The sequence below is a fragment of the Euprymna scolopes genome, chromosome 7, assembly GCF_053919585.1.
Source record: "Euprymna scolopes isolate OS-2025 chromosome 7, ASM5391958v1, whole genome shotgun sequence".
Classification (NCBI taxonomy): Eukaryota; Metazoa; Mollusca; class Cephalopoda; order Sepiida; family Sepiolidae; genus Euprymna; species Euprymna scolopes.
The window spans coordinates 25,209,594-25,235,003 of record NC_136488.1 but is presented as its reverse complement, the minus strand read 5'-3'; the positions used below and the strand labels follow the sequence as shown (position 1 = coordinate 25,235,003).

General features: G+C 32.4%; 1 protein-coding gene across 2 annotated transcripts in view; it reads right to left on the bottom strand.

Annotated features, from left to right (window-relative positions):
- The window catches only part of LOC145279655 (uncharacterized), a 466,377-nt gene that overhangs the window by 96,055 nt on the left and 344,912 nt on the right, over positions 1-25,410 (bottom strand). For both annotated transcript variants that reach the window (XM_080130890.1, XM_080130891.1), the window contains 4 exons: positions 23,693-23,813; positions 14,642-14,796; positions 13,057-13,170; positions 6,512-6,634 (listed from right to left, as the gene is read on the bottom strand). In XM_080130890.1, the coding sequence (XP_079987016.1) occupies positions 6,512-6,634; positions 13,057-13,170; positions 14,642-14,796; positions 23,693-23,813 (513 nt within the window). The remainder of the gene's footprint in view (positions 1-6,511; positions 6,635-13,056; positions 13,171-14,641; positions 14,797-23,692; positions 23,814-25,410) is intronic.

Sequence of the window (25,410 nt, the reverse complement as noted above, 5' to 3'; positions counted from 1 at the left end):
AAAATAGAACTTCCTTGTCTAAATATTACAATGAACTAGTAGAGCAAGGTTACTCCCCAATAGTAAATTGGAAAATTTTAAAGAAAGCTAAAACCTGTTCATCTTTAAACTCGCCTTGCTACCTATGTCTTTATGAGAAATTATTTATACTTACTTTTAGAGAAAGAGATAAATTATTAAATAAGAAGCACGAAAATTCAATTAATTGCAAACATTATAAAAACCATCTTTTAAGTAATTTAGTTTAGATATAAAATTTAAATAAATTTAAAATTGTCACTGATTTCTATAATTTATTAAAATACTACTAATATACTTTCTCCTCGCCTGATTTCATTCTTTACTTCCCCTATCTTATATACCTGTGTGTCTATGTGTATATGTATGTGTCTATGTATTTACTTTATGACCGTGTGTACTTAGATTTATATATTTTTATATTATTTGGTATACCCTCCCATGTTTATTCATTCCATTTGTATGTTTCTATGTGTGTATGCATCTATCTGTACTCTTGCCAAATTAGTTGTATTCTTATGTATTTCTATATATATAGTTTATGTAAATTATACATATTTATGTGTGCGTATATATATGTGGGTGTGCGTTGTTGTATATTAGTATATGATTGTGTGCATATATTTGTGTATTTTTTGTATGTATGTGTATACATAAAATTATATATATATGCTTGTTTGTATGTCTGTTGGTTCTCTGTGGGTATATACATATGTATTTTATTATTTTTAATTTGGGTACTATCTACCTGTGTGTCGCTACTTTTGAGTATTTCGTTGATTTAATTACTTCTTTTGCCTGAATATATTTATATATTTATAGGTAAGTGTACTTGTATATGTGTTATTAGTAATCCGGTCTTGAATGTATTAATTTGTGATTTAATATGACTTTATATCTATACTTAAATAGCTTAAACTTTCAACTTAATAGTATAGTTACACCTTTACTTATGTGCATGTATGTATATATATATGTGTGTGTGTATGTGTGTATATATATATATGTGTGTGTATGTGTATATATATATATACATATATGTATTGTATTCTTTTTATATACATAAATATTAGTAGATTTTTATTTATAATTATTGGCCCTATTTAATTTATTTAATCCCCTCTTATGGCTAAATTTGTTATATTAAAAAGATAATAAATATTAATTTTATTCTGTTTTTATTATTATTATTATTATTACTATTATGTTTATTATTATTATTATTATTATTATTATTAATAATAATTTTAATATTGTTTTATCATTATTTTTTTTCTTCTTTTATTTATATATTTATCTAATAAAAACGCGAAAACTTTAAACTTATATCATTTAGCATAAAGGGCCTAATTAATTGTAGACGTATGTTTGAACTGCGTTGATATTACTCGTGGACGTATGTGAGTTGATATATATGTTGGCTGGATAAATTCGCTGTCTTTTTTGACATGTTCATTTCTGACGCTTGGATTGTATCTTCTGTTTGTATTTGTAATAATATTACTGAATTGTATAACTGTTCATAAATTGGTTGACACGCAGATCTTTTTCTTTTTCTATATACTGTCAAATTCTTACTTTCTCTCTTTCTCTCTTTCTCTCTTTAACTAGATCTCATCATTCTTTCCTTTCCTTTCCCTTCTAGTCCTTATTCTCTTTATAATAACCATTTATATCTTTTCTTTTCTTCTCCATATTATATATATATATATATATATATATATATATATATATTTTCTCTATTTTCTTTTTCTATTTCTTTCTCTATTCCTTTTTTTTTCTCTTCTCAATCACTCTCTCTCCATTGTAATCTTTTAACTTTATTTAAATTGCCCCTCCCTCTTTACATTTTATAATTAAAGTTCTGTGTTTTAAGTTTTTTAACTCCAACTTTTAAAGAGTTCCTACCTAAAATAAAAATCCATTATTCATTGAACTTTTGAATAGTCAAGTCGCTGCCTGATGATATCTGTTGTTTGATTGAAACAAGTGGCTATTTGTAGCAGCGGGATGTGAGCATGTTTATATAACAATAAACAAGTATTATCAGCTCTTTTTATTGAGCACTATCTAACAACCTCGTTGAATTCATTAGTCCATTACTTTTGAATATAAAAAAACCCGAGTATATATATATATATATATATATATATATATATATATATATATATATATATATATATATATATATATATATATATATATATATATATAGCCATGTTATATATCTTTTGAAGTGTGTTTTTCGCTCTATCATGTCGTGTTATTCGTTACCTTCTCAATCCTTTCATTTTTTTTGTAGGCTTTTCGGCAGCATAGCCAAAATTCAAAATCGTTCCAGTTCAAACTAGGCCGAAAAGCTGCTGAGACAGTTCGTGATATCAATTATGCATTTGGCCCAAGAACTACTAACGAATGTGTGGCACAATGGTGGTTCAAGGAATTATGCAATGATGACAAAAGACTCAAAGATGAAAACAGTCACGGTCAGCTGACTGCAGTTGATAACGAACATTTAAAAGCCTTAATTGAAGCTGATCCTCACAAAACCACACAAAGAGTTGCTGTTGAACTCAAGGTCGACCACTCAACAGACATTCGCCATTTAAAGCAAATAGGGAAGTCAAAACAGTTGGATAAATGGGTGCCGCATGAATTGAACGATAATAAAGAAATTGTAGTTTTAAAGTGTCTTCTATGCTACTTCTGAGCAATAAAAACGACCCATTTCTCGAGTGGATTGTGATGTGTGATGAGAAGTGGATCCTCTATGACAACTGGTGGCATTCGGCACAGTGATTGATAAGCTCCACAACACTTCCCGAAGCCAAAATTGCACCAAAAAAAGGTTATGGTGACTGTTTGGTGGTCTGCGGCCAGTCTCATCCATTACAGTTTCTTAAATCTGGGCGAAACGATTACGGCAGAGAAGTACTGCCGACAAATTGATGAAATGCACCAGAAGCTCCAATGTATGTGCCCTAGATTTGTTAATATGAAAGGACCAATTCTCCTCCATGACAACACTCGCCTACATTTTGCTCAACAGAACCTACAAAAACTGAACGAATTGGACTATGAGACTGCCTTATCTGCCATATTCACCAGACCTCTCGCCCACCGATTATCACTTTTTCAAGCATCTCGATAACTTCCTGCATGAAAAATGCTTTAAAAGCTGAGATGATGCTGAATCGGCCTTCAATGACTTCATCGCTTCCAGAAATTCAGATTTCTATGCTAATGAGATGAATAAACTTGTTTCCTGTTGGAAAAATTGTGTCGATTCTAACGGTTCTTATTTTGGTTGATGAAGTTTATTATGAAAGGAGTTATGATCTTTTGAAGTTAAACATCAGAAAACGACATTATTTTTGCACCAACCTAATACATTTTTCATAGTTACTTACTCTCTCATACAAATACGATGGAGCATATATTTTTTTTAAAGAAATTTCACAAATAATTTTCTTTGTACTATAGCTACAAACTGGTAGGAGCTATGTATAAATGGAAATTGACGTACCCAGGTACTGTACTAACATTGCTCAAGGACCAGATATAAGCGCATTTCTAAAAGTAATATTTAAAAAAGAAATTCCTGTGGAATGGCAACTTATGAGTCCAAGTCTTTGTGTTACTGTTTCATAAAATTGAGAAATTCAGAGAATTTCAAACTTGAGTGGATGAGACTTCGTCTTCATATATCGTCCACATGTACAAGTTCGATTAAAGGTTACATTAACATCTTTATAATACTGAAAAATGCGTAAGCTTGATTACTTAAATTTTTTAAATTGAATTTTTAAATGAATGGCGAATAAGACGAATACTGGTGCACCATCCAATTTCCCATTTAAAATATCCCTAGTGCACTAGTTATACAACTACCATGTCTCTAAACCACCAGCGATTGTTATAAAATTTCAATCTTCTGAGTGATGATCTCTCCTTTTTGCAACATAGCATGGACATGCATATGCAAATGTGTGCAAAATGACGTCACTGGTAGGGGAAAATAAAGACTTTAAAAAGAAAATCACGTTAGAGACGGGCATAACGCTCGAGATCACATTAGAGGCATGGATACATTCGAGAGCATGTTCGAGAAAACGATCACGTGAGTGACGTCACAGCAGTAACGAAAGAATGAGGAAATAAATGTTGTACAACAAAAAAAGTGAGTTGAAGTTCTTTTCTATTCTTTGTCTGCTTTGCGACTGAGGCCAGAGCATGTTAGTTCCCGGATGACATTACATTTTCTCTACAGACTCTCTTTTTTCACAGAAGAGACGTTTCTAATCTTTCCCTACTCTACTGATAATTTCAAGGCAGATGCATGCTCGACTGGACTTCAAGTTTTGGTGCCTCTAAAAAAAAAAAAAAAAACTCAGCAAGAATTACCAACACTACTAAGAATGTTCGTTTCTTTCTTTGTGTACCTAAAATCAAATGAAACTTCCATAAACAAAGTTAATTTCAAAAAAACATCCCACCTGTGGAAAACATTACCACTAGAATGTTTTTCTACAGACTGCAACAGGATTGTTTTCAAATCCAGTGTCAAAAAATATATAATATATCCTCCAGTGAAGTAATCATGATTCTCAATTCTTTCATAGTAATGTTTCATCATCCAATTGAAAATCTCACCAACATTTATCCTCGAGTGGCTTTTGGCCTTCGTAAGTGGTGAACCATTAATATATATATATATAAAATTTCTTTTGTGAAAATAGATCAGCGTTTATGTTTCACACCATAACTGACACTTGAATTTGTTTGTGAAGCTGCAGCTAGAGTTAAATTTAAGCAAAATAAAGGGAGACTACCACCAGCAGGTGCAGTGTAAAGAAATTACTGATGCACTACACATAATGCCATTTGTTGACCATCCAGTAAACTAATCTGGTGGCAGCGAGATTATCAAGTTGGTTGTATTATTTAGATTCTTCAGACTACTATTCTCATCTTCAGTGTTATTTTCACAATGTTTCAGCCGATGTAACATACAACCTTCCTCAAGTGTATCTTGTCGAACTCAATGATCTTTCCGTCAAACTCAGAATTCTGCGCAGAATTTCAAATGGAATCCTTTATTAGCATATTCTAAAGGTAGCATGTTCTCGTTCCATCAACCATGACTGAATAGAAGTCCTAAGTAATTTGCAAATGTATTTTAAGTGTCGTTTGCACTGAGGATTGAACCTTCAACCTCCAGAAGAGTGTAACTTTTACAACTGAATTTTACCAAGTACTCTATCCACTGCGCCACAAATAATCAATCCTGACAAATAATCAATCCTCAACTCCAAAATTCAGATCTGTAATATAAAGTTGCTTATTGTCATATAGTCTGACTTAAAAATAAAAAATGGCTACACATTTGCAGACATATTTCCACTGAGCTTCCTTAGGCTAAATTCTTAGTATAAAAGTGGAAATGTGTAATAAAAAAAAAAAAAAAAAAAAAAAAAAAAAAATTGAAAGAGATTACAAATTTATATATCGTATCTTACCACTTTCTGTTTTGAGATACACTGGATATCCTATGACACGAGGAATTTACAATGAAACAAAGGTTGTCAAATCGCTTACTGCGCCTTTTCTGACACAAAACTGTTTACGTCGAGTAAGAGATAAATCAAAACCAACTGAAAGCAACGCTGAAATAAGCAGAGATGGTTTCATGTTATTTCGGAGTTACATTACTTACCGTTTACACATTTTGGTACTTTTACGCTTTACACACCAGGTTTCTGTAAACGTTGGCTTGGGTTTGAAAAGAAGCTGACGTAAACCGTAAGCACTGATCAAGTTGATCAGCCAATGAAAAAGCGATAACAAACGCGTTTAGCTAATAAAAATCGAACCAGACAACTTTTAATAAATTGGAAGAAAGAAATGTAGTTTTTAATCACGCGCAAATTTAAGTAGTCCAACCCTAACCATAAACCGTAATCCTAAAACAAAAATTAGCTTATAATTTATAACGCACAATTAATCAGTTCAAACCTAACTCTAAAAAAAATAGGTTTTAATCACGCACAGATTTAATCAGTCCAACCCTAAACCCAGACCCTCACTGTAAACCTAATTCTAAAAAAACAAAAAAAAAAACAAAAAACAAAACAAAACAGTTTTTCATCATGCACAAATCAAATTTAATCAGTTCAACAATAACCTTAAAATGTTTCTATTTATTTAAAACAAAAAATAAAAATATTTATTCATGAAACTTACGGTATATTGTTGTTATATTTTATTTTATTGTTTTTCCATTTTTTTTTTCGATTAAATTACTATACTATTAATATTATAATATGTTGTGATTTTTTGCTTCCTAACATTTTTAAATGTGATCAGCATTCTGCATATTCCGGCGGTTTACGTCATCTGCCGTCCGAGCCCGAGCCAACATCACGGAAATACGATGCACAAAGTGCAAAATCATGCACATTTTACTAAACAAAGCAATAAGTAATTCAATTACCTTTTGATAGCTGATAGTATCAAATGCTATACTGTGTCCCTCCGGAACATCAAGAGGATGAGAGCTTAGGGATCCGTCTGCTTTAAGGGCTCTTTGAACGACGTCAAGATTAAAATAATCAAACTAAAAAACAAGAAGAGTAAATAATAAGGAGAATAATTTGAAAACAATATGAATAAATAAAATAATAATTCGCAAACAATATCTTTTCTCTTCTCTATCTCTGGATGGTCCTATTGTCTAAGAAGGATCTAAATATATTTAGTATACGTCCAGTTATACCGTAGGATTTAATTTTCATTAGCGGCCTTTCGTACCAGACTTTGTCAAAGGCCTTGGATATATCAAGAGCTACAGCCCTGGCTTCCCCCACCTTATCCAGTGCATGGTATATGCGTTCAGAGATGACTGTTAAAATATCTTGTTAAAATTGATCATTGAGCCATTTCAATGAATCCATCCCGGAAATGGTGCAAATATCCCAAGGGAAGGTTACTTTAGTTCAGTGGCGGCTCGTGCCTAAGATTAGTGGGGGTGCTGTTTAAAAAAAATGCGTATTGTTTTAATATTGTGTAAAAATAAAACAAACATAAAAAAATATACATAATTTATACGTATGCACACGTATAAAAATACAATTACTTAAAGGAATTCTAAATATATGTAAATATTTGGAATAGCTTACTTATTATATTTATTTGAAAGTAAATTCCATTCTTCTTGTTTTAATTTGTGAGAAAAGATTGATAATTTTCTCCTTAACTTCTGAATGACTGCTGAAGAACTTTTTTTCAATTGAAAGCACTGCAAGTGCATTTAGTCTTTCGCAACCCATGGTGCTCCTTAGAAAAGTTTTTATTCTTTTCAGAGTTGAAAAACAACGTTCTGCCTCTGCTGTAGTCATGGGAATTGTCAAGATAATTTTTATGAGTTTTGTGATTTCACTAAGAACATCGTTTAAATTGTTTTCCAAAATAAATTTCAGGAGATCAATTACTTTGCAATACTCATGGATATCTGACCTACTATAAAATATTTCTAACTCAGTTTCAAGCTTTTGTTTGTCAATCATGGGATATGCTTCAGTTGTCAAGGATATCTCGTCTGTAGATAGTTCTTTCTTAAAACTAGCAAAGCTTTTCTTGTTAAACAATTTATTAAATGTTTAGTTGAAGAATATCTGTCCGTTATATCTACAGATATATAGTCACACAGTTCTTTAGCTTCGGCCTTGAGTGTTTGTGAAGGATTTTCACAGTATTTGGAGTTTCTTATCTTATAGCAGTTTTGAAATTTGCTATGTATTCATTGACTTTATATATGCTAATTTCCCGAGATTGCATTTGATTATAAATAATTTCAACATGAGACATAATTTGATGAAATAGCTCTAACCAAAATATGAAATTTTCATCGTTTAAATATTTCAGAATTCCTATCGCTTCTGCAACGGTTTCATCTACATATGATGTTGACTGAATTTCAGTGAGACATTTTTTTAATGCTTGAACATTTTCATGAACTCTATTTATGGTCCGTATGTTAAAGTTCCATCTCGTGGCGGATGGACGTGGAATGCTTACATCCAGATGTTTCTTGAGAATGGACAGACGCTGTGGTGATCTAGAAAAGAAAGTCGGAATAGCCAAAATGTTCGTGTAATGCTTGCTGCATTCCTCATTATTAAATTAAGTTGATGCGCATAACAGTGAGTGAAATGTGCATTACTATAAACTGCTTTTATTTTCGCCTGAACACCAGCTTTTTTGTCTTTCATGACATTTGCACCATCAAATGTCTGAGCTATCAGTTTTTGGCGATTCCCTTGAAGGATTATATCCAATTGTTGTAGAATATATTTTGATATTCCATCATCGGTTTGGTTTTCTGGAATAAAGAATCCCCAAAAGCGTTCAAGTATTTTTTCATCCAAGACGTACCGTAAAACAATGATCATTTGTGTATGTTCAGACACATCTGTTGTATCGTCAGCCATGACAGCTACAAAGGAAGCTTTGCTAATTTCTGCCCTTATTGCATCACGGTATATTTGTAAAAGACAGTCAAGTATGTCATTCTGAATGGTCTTGGAAACACCTTTGAAGACACTACTGGTTTCTAAGTGATTCTTTAAATCTGGATCTAATTTAGATGCAAAATTTACTAATCCTCTAAATACACCTGCATTTACTGAATCATCTTTTTCATCATGTCCTCGTAAGGGAGTTTCAAAGTTCCCACAAAAGAAAATACAATCTATTATTTTAGATAAAATTTCACGGTTCTTCTTAACATTCATGTTATGATGATTGATTGAAAGTCTGTAGGCCTCACTAAGTTTTTCTTTAATATTTACGGTCCCCAAAATTGATAGGGAAACTACATTGTCAACGTGCTTCTTTGACTTCTCATGCTTTTCAGTTCTATCTTTCATTTTGCTAATAGTTCTGAAACCATCTTTTGTCCACGTTACATCACTCCCAAACAACAAACAAGGAAAGCAGAACAATGTCTTTTTTAGTTCACAGCCGCAAAGCCAACTTTTCCGTTGGTACCAGTCAGAATTAAAGCTACGAATATACACTTTGTTGTTGCTAATGCCTGACTGAGATATTTGAATATCAGGCGTTGAACGGCCTCTTTTCTTAATTTCAACTTTATCATGGAGAGGCAGCTGTAAAAACTCAATCTGTTGAAGTTCACTTACCGTCACAGAAGTTATTTCTTGGGGATGCAAGGAGGCCATGGTTAAATTCTTTTATATCAATTGTGTTGGGAAAGGTAAGTACTAGGCAGTCTATTAGTAGAACATTAATTAGGGTAAAAGGAATACAATGTTTACGTGATCCTCTTTTTGCGATTCAACTGAACCGGGTTCTGAGTTGAATCGTACTTTTATAACTTTTAGATAACAGATTTTTATTAACGAAAATAGTTTTACTATTTAAAAACGTTTTTATTTATAAAACGCTTGTTGTTAATTAAAAATAGGCGTATAACAAAATAAGCTTGCCATTAAAATTGTCTTTTTTTAATACAAATATTTTTTAACTTTGCCATTATAAGCCGTCGAAAAAGGGATAATACGCATAAAACATTTTAATAAAAAAATACTATTTTAAATTGTGTACACTTTACAGAGTAATAAAAAATATACAAATATATTTCTTTTACAGATTAAATAAATTTTATGGGCTTTTCCGCAGGCAAACAAACGAAAAACATTTTTTTAAATACATTTTATTTACAATTTTTTAATAATTTATTTTTTCATAAAAACAAAATCTTTGAAATTTACTTGCTTGCACACGATGGTAAAGTTAGGAGTTTACCATTTAAAAATGGTTTTATTGGATAACAGTTTTCCTTTTGTCCAAGATCAAGGTGTAGTGTCTGTTCTTCAGATACTTCACTTCAATTTCTTGTTCTCTGTCGGTGGAGGAGAAGTCCTTCACGACTGAGACAATTTTTATTTTTGTTCCTTTTCTCCACGTTAAAAAACGACCCTGGTGTCTAACTCTGTCCCGTGGGGAGGCATTGTAAATAGGAACATTTAAAAACATTTTTTAACTAAAATGTATTTAAAAAAAATAAAATTTTCTTCGCTTTTCTATAGGAAAAAATGTAAATATTTTTTATTCTGTAAAGTTCAACTACCACAAAATGAATAGATTTCAAACTACATAAAAACACAAACAAAATACGCCGTACGTGAAAAAATAACATTAGTTACGTTGGTAGCTTTACGGGTAAAAAGCCCGAACACTTTTAATTAAAAAAAAAAAAGTTTCGCATATTGTATATTTTTGTCTGCTTAAATCGCATTTAAAAGTGTGAGAATTTTTTTTAAGGTGGATATTTATTTACAAGAACACTTTACACTTTTTAATAATAATAATAAAAACAAAACATTTGTAAACAAGCCTTTTAAAAAAATAATAATATAAGCGAAAACACGCAAACACCGGTTTTCACGAGCGTTTGGAACTGTTAAAACGACAGTTCCAACTTAGCTTTCATTCGCCGGCTGAAGCGGGCATGCGTATAAGCGAACTTCGCTAAGAATGTGTAACTGAATTTGGCAGCTCCAAGCAAAGTTTTACTTTTATACTTATATGAATATGGGGACAGTTATCGACATTAAGCTTCAGGATATATATATATATATATATATATATATATATATATATATATATATATATATATATATATATATATATATATATATATATATATATATATATATATATATATATATATATATATATATATATATATATATATATATTATTATTATTATTATTAATATGATATATTATCACATAGAAAGGAAAAAATAAACGTATTATTTTTACCGTGTATCGATAATATTGAGTAGAAATGATTGGGGGTGCTGCACTGCTGCAGTTCCACAGCTCCAGGTACGAGCCGCCACTGCTTTAGTTGTTTTATAAAAATCCCTTCATAAAACAGCTAAATTATCCTTCCCTTGGGAAACCATATTATTTCCTTGGCCATTTTGCTGGAAGTAAAGTGTAGTACCTGTTTTGGTATTACATTTTATATATTTTTTTTTTCGTCAATCAGTGTAAGAGAAATCCTTCTAGACGGAGGTAATTTTTTATTATTGTTCCAATCCAGATTTTTCCTTTTTTAGGGAGCTGGATTTCCCCTACATCAAAAATCTTGTGTATAACTCTGCCCTCATAGGATGCAAGTAAATAGGAATTTTCCCTTGACATTTGAGTAACATTTCCAGGATTCGTTGAAATGACTCTGAAGGATTACCTATAATTTTCTGTGACCAAACGGTGTATTTAGGAAATGAATTCTATTTCAGTTATGTAAATTTGTTTGGAGTTGAAAGCAAAACACACATTGTATTCTTTCTTTTTCTTCACGAAGAAATGTTTGTTTTTTCACCTAAGCAGCAGAAGTCCTTTTCTTCTTTTTTTCTCGAACCAACAATAATTATGAAATTATAAATGAGATATTCCAAAAACGAAAGACGAGATTGAACAAAAAATCTGTTTTTATTCTTCCATCTCATACTCCCAACAGCACCTAAATGTGCATAATTGTATCATTCTTATATCAAAAGGTTTCCACTGCTTCCCTACAATAGACGCATGCCAACCGTGGCCACTTATCTCCACCCCATTACCACAAACTCAAGGATCAATGAGACACATATCAATTATCTGTCCCCGTCTATGTTTGGTTTGGAAATTTAACCCTAGCTTGACTGACAATGGTACTTTTATTTGGAACAGTGAATGGTCAGGTTTGAAGTCGAAGACAGAGAGTTTGCCTTGCTTTCATCATAAGAAATGTCTGCACTCAATTAATTCCCAGAAACTATGAAGGTAATATGTATAAGAGCTTCTACAGTCTGTGCATTTGCATGTTAACATTAAGGATAAGGAGTTTTTATTTATTCATATGCCCCAATTTAGCACAGAAATGGAATGGAGACATAAATGGATGGTAACGTTCAATGTTGCCAAGATTAAGCTTATTTTCTTTAATAGTTACAAGAAACCTCAAACACTAAAAGCCATGGCTAATGATACACTATCTGAAAGCTCTTTGTTCAAACTTCTCAGATTATGTTCACAGGGAACATGAATTGGAACAAATATGTCGAGGGCATTGCCAAGGCTGCTACGAAGAAGATGGTCTATCTCTATCCTGTTAGAAAGTTACATATGTCTGAAAGTATCGTGTATCTCTACAAAGCCAAAGCCACCATTCACTCATGCATGGAATACTGTTGCCACATTTGGGCTGGTGACTTTGCTACTAGTCTCTCACTCCTACACAGGATTCAGAAAACAGTCACCAACCTAATAGGTCCTGCACTGTTGACCAAACTTCAACCTCTGTTCCATTGACGAAATGTTTCATCTTTGTGCCTATTTTACAAGTATTTTAATGGAAAGTGTTCCAACGAACTCCAAGCCCTTGTACCTCCTCTACATAAATACCTATAACTAATCCGACAAGCAGAAAAATCCCACCCCCACCCCCTGCACTGTAGAGATCCCTAGATACCATAGAAATCTTAAATTAAGCTCAATGGTTAACGTATTATGTCAAGCAGAGCTTTCATATTATAATTCAGTAGAATAGAAAATTTGACATAAGTTAAAGTGTAATTTGAACAGACATCCTGATGCACAACTCCTCACATAGTATCACAGCACAGTAACTCCTTACATCCAAATGGACTGTGCTTAGTTTGGGATGAAAAATCAGTAAAAACTAAAAAGGTAGCCTGAGTGGAATGCAGTCTTACATTGGAATGCAATACTTAATCCTATGTAGATAGTGAAGGCACAGTAAGAGGGATTAAAAACCCGGATGTCAAAGTATTTAGTGAGTTTCTTGGCGAGATTGAATTTGTTGATAAATTAAGGAATACACCTCCCTAGAATGTAGCATTGCTATTGTCTCTTTTTTCTAGAGTATACCAGCCTTCAGATAAAAAGGATCTCTAAGACGGAGAATACAAAACAGCAAGTGGAAAGATTTTTAGTACTTACAATTTTCCAATTTGGTTCATAATGATTCATTCCAACGTATTGAATAAAAGTAGCAAAGCCTTCATTTAACCAAAGATCATTCCACCAACACATAGTCACTAAATTACCAAACCACTGCAAAATAATATCAAAAAAACTTTGTTTTTACTTTTTTTTTTATTATATATGATTATTACATGTACATCACTGAAAAACACTGAAAATTTATCAAAATTAATGTGGTACCTCAGAGTTTAAGGAACATTCAATTTACAACATATTTTACAAGTTTACCAACTTCAAACAAATAAAACTTCTAGGCTTGACTTTTACTCCTGATCTTAAATGGAACACGTACATCTGTTGCCAAGGTCGCTGGAAAAATGGTCGAATCCAGTAGATATTTCACTGCTGATGCAATTCTCTATCTATATAAGAGCCAGGTACGTCCAAAGATGTAATACTGTTGCCACATCTGAGCAGAAGCTGCTAGAAAGAATTTGTCCTGCCTTGATAGAGTTCAAAATAGACTTCGTAGCCGCATAGGAGATGTCGTTTTCTCTTTGCTGCAACCTCTATCTCACAGAAGAGATGTTGCGAGTTTGTCTCTGCTTTATCGTTATTTTTATGGAAAGTGTTCGACTGAGCTTCAATCTATGGTCTCCCCTCGCCAAACTTTCACAAGAAACACTCGTTTAGCTGAAAACACTATTAATAATTCCCCCCCCCACTCTTTATCTGTGCCTAAACCTAAACGTAAATTCCATGAACAAAGCTTCTTTCTAAGAACTGCATGCCTGTGGAATTGTCTTCCGTTTTGTTGCTTTCCAGCTGACTACAATATGGTGGTCTTCAATATATATATATATATATATATATATATATATATATATATATATATAAACTAATTAATATAAAGAGATATGAGTAAAATACTGATGTAAAGATATAAATAAAACTAATAAATATAAAGATATTATGAGTAAATAATGATGTAAATATATAAATAAAATATTAATAACAAAGAAGCAGGGTAGTAAGTAGTATAATGGATTCATTCGATCCCTATAAATACAGCAGCATTTCAAATGAGACACATTTGAGGAGGTAACAAAGACAGATAACAAGGTGAGGAAGACATTTTGATCACATGAATAGGCTAGCCTAATTAATCTGAAGCCCCCCCCCCAAAAAAAAATAGATCTAATATCTGGAACATATTTGTTTTTGTGTTTGAGAGGGGTTGTGTTTGATCAACGCTGCTGAGGAGCCATGATTTAATATCCGATGACCCCTTAAAAAAACATTATAAATAGAGTAATTATCATTTCCTATATTGATGATTACCTAAGCATGAAACACTAGTGTTTGTAGATATAAAAATAATTGTTAATATATATATATATATATATATATATATATATATATATATATATATATATATATATATATATATATATATATATATATATATATTTATGCAGCATTAAAATTTCAGAGACATTTTTTTCCTCTTCTTTTTTAAATTACTTTACATTCCCCTGCCCCCAAAATTACAATTGAAACCAAAATAAGATATGAGAAAGGAAAGCATGTTTTCTTTTACCTGATGGGCCAGCTCATGTGCCACAACCAAGACAACATATCGTTCATGGCTTATGGAAGGGTAGTTGCTATTATAGAGCAAATTAATTTCACGATAAGTTATAAGGCCCCAGTTTTCCATAGCTCCTGCGGCAAAATCCGGAATGGCAATGATATCTTAAAAAAAGAAAAAACAGAAAAAAACATCAATTAAAGCATGAGTTGTCTTTTCCTGCTATCACTGTTACTTGAATAACGTAAAAAAAAATATTACTGCACATTAAACAAATACTAATAAATATAACATTTGATTCGTAAAAACTTGCAATTGTTATCAATTTATGAGATACTAGACTTTTAGCCTGTTCAACATGGGAAAAAGTTATAGCCCGTTGACTTAAAATTAATGCTTTATACCAAATTGATGGTGGAATATGGTTAAATTTGTACTTAATTTTGTATTAAATCAATTCCTAACAGTGCATCGAATGGATACCATAATACTTAATTCATTACACCTTATCATAATAAAAGTTCATACAGAATTTTATCCACATCGGACCAGTAGTTTCTGAGAAAAAGTGAAAGTAAATGTTGCATTATGGTTACTAATCCTCATTAATCCTGAACTGTACATCAAACGGATACTATAATAGTTAGTTTGCTGCACCTTATCATAATAAAGGTTCACACAAAATTTTAGCTATCCCCTCACCACAATGTTTCATTCCCGTGATTGTTTTGCAAGTACTTCCATGGAATGTGTTCCAACGAACATACCACACTTGTACTCTTGTTATGTAGCGGGGTTCATATTGGGGACATAACGTGGACATATGATAACGTATAATGATGGTGATGATGAGAGAGAGAAAACATTTATATATATTTTACATCACGACAACGACTCTGACAATTCTTGGAGGTTTCATATTAATACAGACTGAGTGATATATGATGCAGTTCTTAACACAGAGGAGGGGAGGACACATAATCTTGGAAGGGTTTACACAAGAGTTACAAGAAGATGATAAACATAATTACCTTTCGTTCGTGATGAAAGATGTGACACAAGACAACAGTTACACATAATGATGATTTCTTTATTCATCTGATCGGCCGGTCGATGAAGTCAAGAATTCAGCTTGTATCTACACGATCTAAATCTTCTACCCTTCGCCCTTAACTCTTGGCTGATCAACTGTCTGACTGACTCTGAACCCATAGAATCCTATATTGAGAAATGTCCTTTGTTTATGACGTCAGAAGTGTGTTTTCAAACGTGACTAATTTTCACGTGGCTTTACATATGTTTGAATAAACACACTTTTGGCAAACATAAGAACCCTCAATTCTAAAATCGGTTTTTTAAACAATACATTTTTAATATGCATTGCCCATTCTTTTACTGACATATTTAATATTCAGATTTCTAAAAGAATTAACAATAGACTTGATTTCTAACATTCCATTTCTTAACCTTGCTTACAGGGTTTGATTCTAGGCTTATCCTAACCTCATTTTCACTTATCTAGTATACTTATTTACATGAGAAGGGGCCAGTCCTATCCGAGTAACACTCTTTCGATGTGAATGGCCCTGAAAAACTTGAATTTAAATATAAAGTAATGATATGAATAAAATGAAATATAAATTAAGAAATATAAATAAAATAAATGAATAAACCAACAATCAAATGAACATACAAAATAATACTCATTTAACATAAATAATATTATATGTTAACTGGAAGATATTTTAAATGACATAAACAATGTTTGAAAGGAATAAAATATTTTGTGTGCTATCCTAACATTATTATTGATGTTTTCTGCGATATCTATCTTCAGAGTAGCAACCATCTTGGACGTTTTTACAGAAAATATTTTATTTCATCCATAGGTGTGATATTGACAAGTTTAACCACTCTAAATCAGAGTGAAACTCTGAATAATTGTCACAAAAAGGTTGACTTCATATACCTCTCAAATTGAAGCCTTGCAAGTCGATATAGTTTCATAAAGATATTCTGTGCAACCAAGAGATGAGATCCTGACAAAGACCACTACTCCAGGTCAGAGTAAAACAACTAACAGCAAAATCTCACCTCTTCTTTGTAGAGGTTCCTAAAAATGTTCTACTCTGATAGGTTCTTTCTTCAGACCGTTTGTATTTGAAATTCCCTCTTTGCTTTCATTTCTCCAACATGCAGAAAGTTAAATGTAACGTGAACAAACGTCTTGCTGTCAAATTTTCCATCTAGGTTGCCCCCCAAAAGTCTGGTTTCTATCCCAGTAGCTTCATTTAGTTCAGTGCCGTTCAGTGCCATTATACCTTGATTGGGATGCATTAAAGTTTAAAAAGAAAGAAAGGAGTGACTACATTTGTTAACATCCTCAAATTGAGGCCTAACTGCGATACCTATGAAATATTATCATTGGCCCATAGATATGAACCTGACAAGTATTGCCACAGAGTATACTTTTGAGAAATAGTAACAAATTGGTGAGTCCATGCTCCTTAATTGAGCACTATATGTAGTTTAATGCTATACACAATGAAGATTATATTCAAACCATATATGGTACACTAACCAGTACTTCAATTTCGGGTCAGATTGTATCTAGGAGGAGTAGTTACTAAAGCAGTTCACACTTTTCGAGCACCCAAGCAGAGGGCTCACTGGTGTCTTTCAGGTGCGACCGGTTTGAGAATTTTGGAGAAAACTTATTTTATTAACCCTATCATATAGAAGTTGCTAACTTAATGCTGGTTTATTATTTTAACATACATGTGCTAGTTTTTGGGGTTTGGAACGATTTTCATCGATTGAAAATACTTTTAGTTAATACCTTCTTATGAAACTTACTTGTTTTTGAAAGTGATGAAGAAAGTGAATTCCAATGAAGTGAAGAAAGAAAGTGTGTAGCAATTAGAGTCATTTGCTTTTTAGCGTTTGTTCTGTTCGTTCCTTAGAATCATTTCACAATTCTGTTGCAGATATAATTTTATGTCATAGCTAAGACAACTTCTAGTTCACTCATAGATGAGACATTGATAAGTATTACCACTCCGTGTCAGAATAGACTTGAGAGAAATGCTAACAAAATGGTGACTTTTTTAATGGAAGTCACTCCAGATGAAGCATGAAGCCACTTGACGCAAGGCGCTATAAAGAATGTACGGTTATTAATACCAAGGGATGATATGCCTATTTACTTTAGTATTGAAAAGACCAATATTATAGATAGGAGCAAAACAGTCAGCAGGAAGATAGTTCACATGCTGGCAGTTCATGAAAAGAAACTACTAGAATAGATAGCTGCATTATAACTAGGTATCAAAGCATCAAATTGATGAAGACCAACAAGTCAAACGAGCTGAAACAAAGGAAGCAGGGGAAAGATCAGACAATTCTGAGGAACACATGCCATAATAGTATTTATAGAAAATACTGACATTAGCAACATCATGTTTGTGAGAGAGGGGTGCAGAGATGAAGAAAGTGTAGGACCAATCAAATTACAGAGACTTTTCTGAATTTTATAAAGAACCTTCAAATGAGACAGCAATTCACCAGCGCAAATATGGCCCTGTCGGTGGGCCATTAGAATACGCTGACTGCCCCCCCTGCAGAGGGTAAAAGTCCCTCAATGGAGGTCCTGGATATGACCTTAAACTATATCCAGTGGTGAGGCCCCAGCTTGTGGGCTTTGGGAAGTGTGGAGCCACCCTTTAATTACCATTGCTTCCAGGTCCACTCTGACCCGGAGTGGTAGTACCTGTTAGGGTCCCAACTATGGGTTAAATAGAAACTGACGTGAAAACAACAAATATATTCTATTAAAAAAAATTTTCTTCCGAATCTTTGGGATTCGGCATTAAATAACCGGAAAAGGGTTGATATGCCGTAATACAAAAAACAACCAACCAACCAGCGCAAATATGACATCAGTACTCTATACAAGGTCTGATAGTAGATTTTTCAAGACAGAAAATAGCCTCATGTGTGAGAAAGAACCGACTTTACAAGAAGCAATTATAACATGTAATTGAGAGCTTAGCATTTGATGTAATTTAATATCATGCCTAGGTAAGATTCTATTTAACTCATTGAAAGTACTATCAATCCGGGTCAAAATGAACCTAGGAGTAATGGTAAGAAAAACGTAAGTTAGTTGTGAAACTTTATATCTCCACCTGACAACATAAGGATGGGCTGAAGTTTTATTTGAGTCTTACTTCTTCATATCATATGAAGTATTCTAGAAGTTATTTTTTTATTCTTATTTACCACAAACGAGGCATATTGACACTTGCACATAAAGGGTTACTATTTGTTATCATGTCTAACAGGGGACTGTAGAGAGTTCAGAGGTAAGGTGTCTATTCACATTAAACTTAATACAGTCAGAGGAGCAGGAAACAGTGAGGGACTTCCAAAGTCTCGTAGTTCGAGGGGGAAAAAAACTATGAGAGTAGAAGGCTTTCCAGCATCGAGGGATCTCAACAGTGAAAGGGGGGTATTTTGTTGCTTGTTGGGTTAGTCAAGACTATGTACACCAAGAGGGTACAAGTGGTATGAATTCATCAGCGCATATTTCATTAAAGTATTTGTAGGAATGCAAAATTGTGATAATGGGACAGAGGTTGGAGCTTGGCTGATAGTGTGGAACCTAAACATTGATAACTCAAAATCTATTTGATTAGGCTGACATTTTGCATGGTGGTTACTGTTTTGAAAGATTATCAGATTCATACGTCAAATTTGGAAAAAGCGAAAGTTAAAATTCTTTCAAAATTTCAACCTTGACTGAAAATTTCAATGTCAAAGTTCAAGATCATTTAAGATGCGAGACTCTCTACGATGAACAAAACCGACAGTGTGATTTGTAATTTTCCGTGATCATGCTCATAACATTTGACTTAGATATTTTCCCAAATTAAATCAGTTGTAAGTTAGACCATGACCGATATTTTGGTCGTGTTCGGTGACGATTATTCACATGATGTTGATGGTAAACTGCACACAAACAAATAAACAAACATACAAGCAAACAAACGAAAAACTCTACTGAAAGCATAACTTCTTTTCACAGAGATAACAATGCATTAAATTTTACACAAGATTATGTTATTGTTTCTAAAAGTTTGAACGAATTTTGATCAGACTTTCTAATGGTTCATAGCACCACAAAAGTATTACTCTTCTCTGCCTCCAAATTCACTTGGGTAAGTTCTATTTTCACAACAAAATTAACATTAACAATATGCGATGACCTGGCTGCTCAGGAAGTGACGTCACTCATCGGAAGTATTTGAAGAGAAAAGAAAAATGGGTCATTCTCTTTGGTTTAAGACAGCTGCACATTTCGAAGGTGCTGGTGAATCCCCTTCCATGTATGTTGCTACAGTTGAGGAAACTGGGAGCAGAAAGGGAATTCCAAAGAAAAACGCCCTGAAGAAAGAATATAAAATCTTCTGGAATCTAGGGACCTCTACAGTGATCGAGGGGGATTTTGTTGCTAGTTAAGTTGGTTGGGTAGTTTCACTGAGTTGTAAAATAATCACAGGAATGCGAAACTGCAGCGAGGAGACAGGTGCTAGAGCTTGACAGACAGTGCAGGATCTATTAGGTTAGAAATTCATGTTTACACTTTGTCTAAGATGCGGAAGTTAGTGGTTGGTGCATCAGTCCAGATGCTTTATAGAAATATAGGATACTAGCAGATGTGTGAATTTTTCTAAGCCAGGAGAGCGAGCCTACCTTCTTTGCAGCAGACTTGCCAACAATTCTATGGATTTATTCCAACTGATGTTGCCTGATAATACCAGGCCAAAGAGTTAGAACACTGGAATTTCGTAAAGGGTGTGTCGGCTAGAAGAATCAATAGTTGGAAAGTTTTTTTTTATAGTTGTTAAAAGATATGGTGCATTGAATGAAATGTATTTATTTGCAGTATAAGGACCCTACTATCATCGGAATTATTTGGCTGGTTTATAGAACGTGTTGAACGAAAGTTTTGTGATTTTTTGACTGGTCAATTTTTTCAATGAAAAATATATTTCTGTCAGTATGAAACTAATTCAATAAAAAAATTAATTGTGAAATGAAAATAATTTCAACAAAATATTAGTTGAAAAATAAAAATAATATTCTTGAGTAATTATTGGACAATTTTTACAAAACTTAAAAAAAAATCAAATCAAGAAATAAATAACATTCATTGTAAAGTAAGTTTTATGAATAAATATTTATTTTTTGAATAGCAAATAACTGCAAGCAAACAAATTTTTTTTTGGATTATTTGATATGATTTTCTTTCTTCTTTTTATAATCTTTTGTTTTTTTTTTAAAATTTAAATCATGATAAATATTTAACTTTTTTATATAATAAACTGATGATAACATACAAATCTGTACGATTTTTTTATCAGGACTTTGGCTGCTTCCAGTGTTTTCCGTTAACCATCTGAACAATTGCGACTATAACCAAGACCGTCTTAAAAGACAAGATGGCCGGTGGGCAAAAATAATTTAATCTGCTGACGTCATCACGGATAGTCCATACCGGTGACACCGGTAGTCACCGGTAGGCACTCGTAACATCTTGAAGTCAGTGTAATATTTCTTTTTTTATTAAAATGCCTTCACGGTGCATCGTTCCAACTTGCCGAGGAAATTATTATAAAGGACCAAAAAGTGACAGTATTTTAATTTCCGAAAGATAAAGAATTATAATGCAGTAAAAAAAAAAAAAAAAGATTTTACACCATCTCCATTCAGCAAAGAGCAAAGTAAGTTTTAACGTGCTCCCCCCCCCCTGTATTTAACACGATGTAACTATAATTTAATTCAATATTATCATCCTAAATGTTTTACCATTCAAAAGAAGAAGCTTCAAATAAATTGCTAATATTAAAAAAAATTTTTTACAGCATACAAAACTAATGAAAATGCGAGACAACATCGATTCTTTAAAACACGTGTTTTAAAAATCTAGCAAAAATTAATTTTCCTGAAATTTTTCAATATTTAAAAATAAATTATGCCGGCTGATAAAATTTTTAAACTTTTTTTTAAAGCTAGAAAGATAAAATTTAAAAATACTTGTGTGTATATATATATATATATATATATATATATATATATATATATATATATATATATATATATATATATATATATATATGAAACTAGACTAAAGAAAAACAAAAAACGCGCGTTCACTCGTGGTCTTAAACAGTCTTGGCCTTCGGGACCAGATCAAAGTGTAGTATCTGTTCTCCAGATGCTGCATTCTGTTTCTTGTTCTCTTTCAGTGGAGGAGAAATCCTTCACGACTGAGACAATTTTTATTTTTGTACCTTTTCTCCACGTTAAAAAACGACCCTGGTGTCTAACTCTGTCCCGTGGGGAGGCATAGTAAATAGGTACAATTCATTTCATTAACGTAATTGGGTTTGTATTACTGTACACATAGATTCGAAAAAGTTGTCAAAAACAAATATATAACAAATAAATGTTATCAAAGGCAATATAAGTTACTTTTCTACCAAATATTTTTCGTGTTTTTATTCAATGTAACATGTTTATGCAGCTCGAAAAACATAGTGTTTACCGATGTATTCGAAAATTCAAGATGGCGTCTGATTCTCTCTTTAACACGGTAAGTTTGGAATAAGGTGTTATAAATAAAAAAAACTATACAACATACTATTAAAAACCCGCCGAATATATGTCAACCTATGTCACGGTAACATATATTGAGCGAGTTTTTAACAGTATTTTATCCGGTTTTGTATTTATAACACCTTTTCCCAAACTTACCGTGTTAAAGAGAGAATCAGACGCCATCTGGAATTTTCGAATACATCGGTAAACACTATGTTTTTCGAGCTGAATAAACATGTTACATTGAATAAAAACACGAAAAATATATCCAGTTTGGCAGAAAAGTAACTTATCTTGCCTTTGATAACATTTATTTGTTATATATTTGTTTTTTGACAACTTTTTCGAATCTATGTGTACAGTAATACAAACCCACGTATTTTAACAAACTGAAAATATGGATATAAAAAAATGATTTTGCATGTTATTTTTGTTATGTGGTGAAATAATCTTAAATAAGAAACATGATTTTTTTCTTTAGGTTAATTTTTTTACTGTGCAATATTTCATGAATTTATTAAAAATATTGTTTTTGATTTTGAAAAAATATTGTGGTTCATTTTGATTAAAAAATATTCGTTTTGATTAAAAAATATTCATTTTGATTAAAAAATATTCATTTTGATTTAAAAAAAAAAGTTTAATTTTAATATTTGTTTATTGTCTTAACTCATATCAAATGTTTTGCTTATGTTCTGCTTCAAATATTCATAATCTTACATGCATAATTTTCATTTAATTATATTAAATAAACTTCAAGTTTATTTCAAATCAAATCGTGTTCATTCACTTTTTTAAAATGTAATTTATAAGTAATTAAAGAACGCATTCTAATCTTTAAAATCTATAATACAACGAAATATTCAATTGCTTATAATATACTTAAACAAATAACTTGTGTTTTTTTTTTTAATTATTTTTTTATTATTAATATTAGATGAGTTTCAGTATAAATCATCGTGTTCTTTCTTTATTTCAATCCAATTTTGAAGTTTTGTAACGCTGTCTGTAAAAATTACTGTTCATTATTGACAGTCTAAGAGTTCCACATATCTTGCTTGTTGGGACCTCGGCGATGACGTCATTTTTTCAGCTGGCCGGCCATCTTTATAACGAAGGCCACGCTATAACACGGTCCTTATACTGCATAAGTACCGAAATATGGCCATCCATTTTCGGCTCAATTCTACTACAGACTGGAGATCACTTTCTAAGTATTCAGTCATCGCCGTGCATGAGTGGGAATTTTGCCAGAGACAATAGTGTTACATATAGAACCATGTAGAGAGTTAGACTTAAGAGTCAACAAACAATTCTGCAAGAGTTAGTTGTTAGAGTTGAGTCTTTCCAACCGTCTTTACCCCCTCGTATCCACTTATAAAGACAATTATTTCTCACCTTCTTTCGGCAAAGGGTACTCATATGCAAAGAGTTTATTGTAGTACTCCAAAATTACAATGGTACTATTCAGAGCCAACTTATTATCCGGCACAGAAGACTGCTTTGTCCAGACACCAACCTTTGAAAATAAAAGACAGTGAAATTAAATGAGAAAGAAATTGTCATTTCAATTAAAACAAAAATAATTATTTTCATTAAGAATTTAATTTAGATAACATTATATTTTATTTGTGAAAAAAATAATTGCAATTTTAATTAATAGAAAAATAATAATTGTAATTGAGAAAGAAATTATTTTAATTTTAATAGAAAAAACATTATCATTTGATTTCGGAGAAAAAGCAATTTTAATTTTAACTAAGGGAAAAATTATTATTATTTTTATTACGAAAATAATAATTATTTTAATCGAGAGTAAAATAATTTTATTTTCATGTTAGATGACAATAGTTATCATTTAAGTTAAAAGAAAAATAATTTTTATTTCATTTTTACTAAGAAGAAAATAATCATCATTTTAATTGAGAGAAAAATTATTTTCATGTAAATTGTGATACAAATAATTATTTTAATTAAAAGAGAAGTAATTGTCATTATAATTAAAAAAAAGAACAGTTATAAAAAAACAATAGAAACAAAAACAAAACAAAAACAATATCTTTCTGTGTTTATCCAACGTAGCTGAGTTTATATTGTTTTCTTTCTCTACTATGCACGGCACAAAGCTTGATTCGGCTTTCTTTAGATCTTAACGTAAAGAATCTAACCATCTTTGTTTTAGCCATTCTCTCTCTCGAGAGAATCTAAACACAAAAAATAATTTACTTGAAAACATATACAGGGTGGAACAATAAATTTGTTGCCCTGAAGAAAACAGTACTACAACTTTATTTGTAAACTTTTATAGAAAAAAATCAATTCAGGTAACTTGATTATGTAGTAGAGCTGATACCTATTCAATGTAGTCGCCTTCAACCTCAATCACCGCCTTGATATGAGTCCGGAACTGGGAGTATGCCTTTTCTACAAGTGCTGGCGGGAGCTCAGCAGATACTCAGCTGATGGCGGCGATCAGGTTGGCTTTGGTGTTGCGGGAGGTTATGTTGGTGATGTTCTCGATATATGACCAAACGAAGTAGTCCAGCGGGTTCAGGTTGTGGGGGGGGGGCAGTGAGAGAAGGGTACAAAGCGATAGCACTGCTTCTGAAGTTAAACTTGAGTCTCTTTGGACTTTGGGCCGATGCTGAGTCCTGCTGCCACACCCAGAGTCTGCAAGCAGTCACCTGATTGTACTAGGGGATCATCAAACTCTTCAGCACATCCAGGTACAATTTGGTGCTTACTTTCAAACCGACTTCTAAGATGTGAGGTGGCATGGTGTGACCCTAGCTTGAACCCATACCAAAGACCATAATCATGGCTCCTGGGCACGTCCCTGTTATTCATGGCAATCCAGTGATGCATTTTGTGGGTGCTGGCAATGGTCTTGTTTTTATAACTTGGATTGGTAGAGAGCAGGAGTTGTACAGCGCACATCTCCGATCTTGTTTGTTAAACACTGTGTCACTTTCAGACATGATAGAAAGCTCATATTGCTCTTGGATTTTGTACACAACTGGCCAACTAATAGATGGTCTGCAACAAAAAAGAAAACCGAAATGAAATCATGTCGCATTTTCTATGGCGGCAATTTTATCGTTCACCCTGTAGTATGT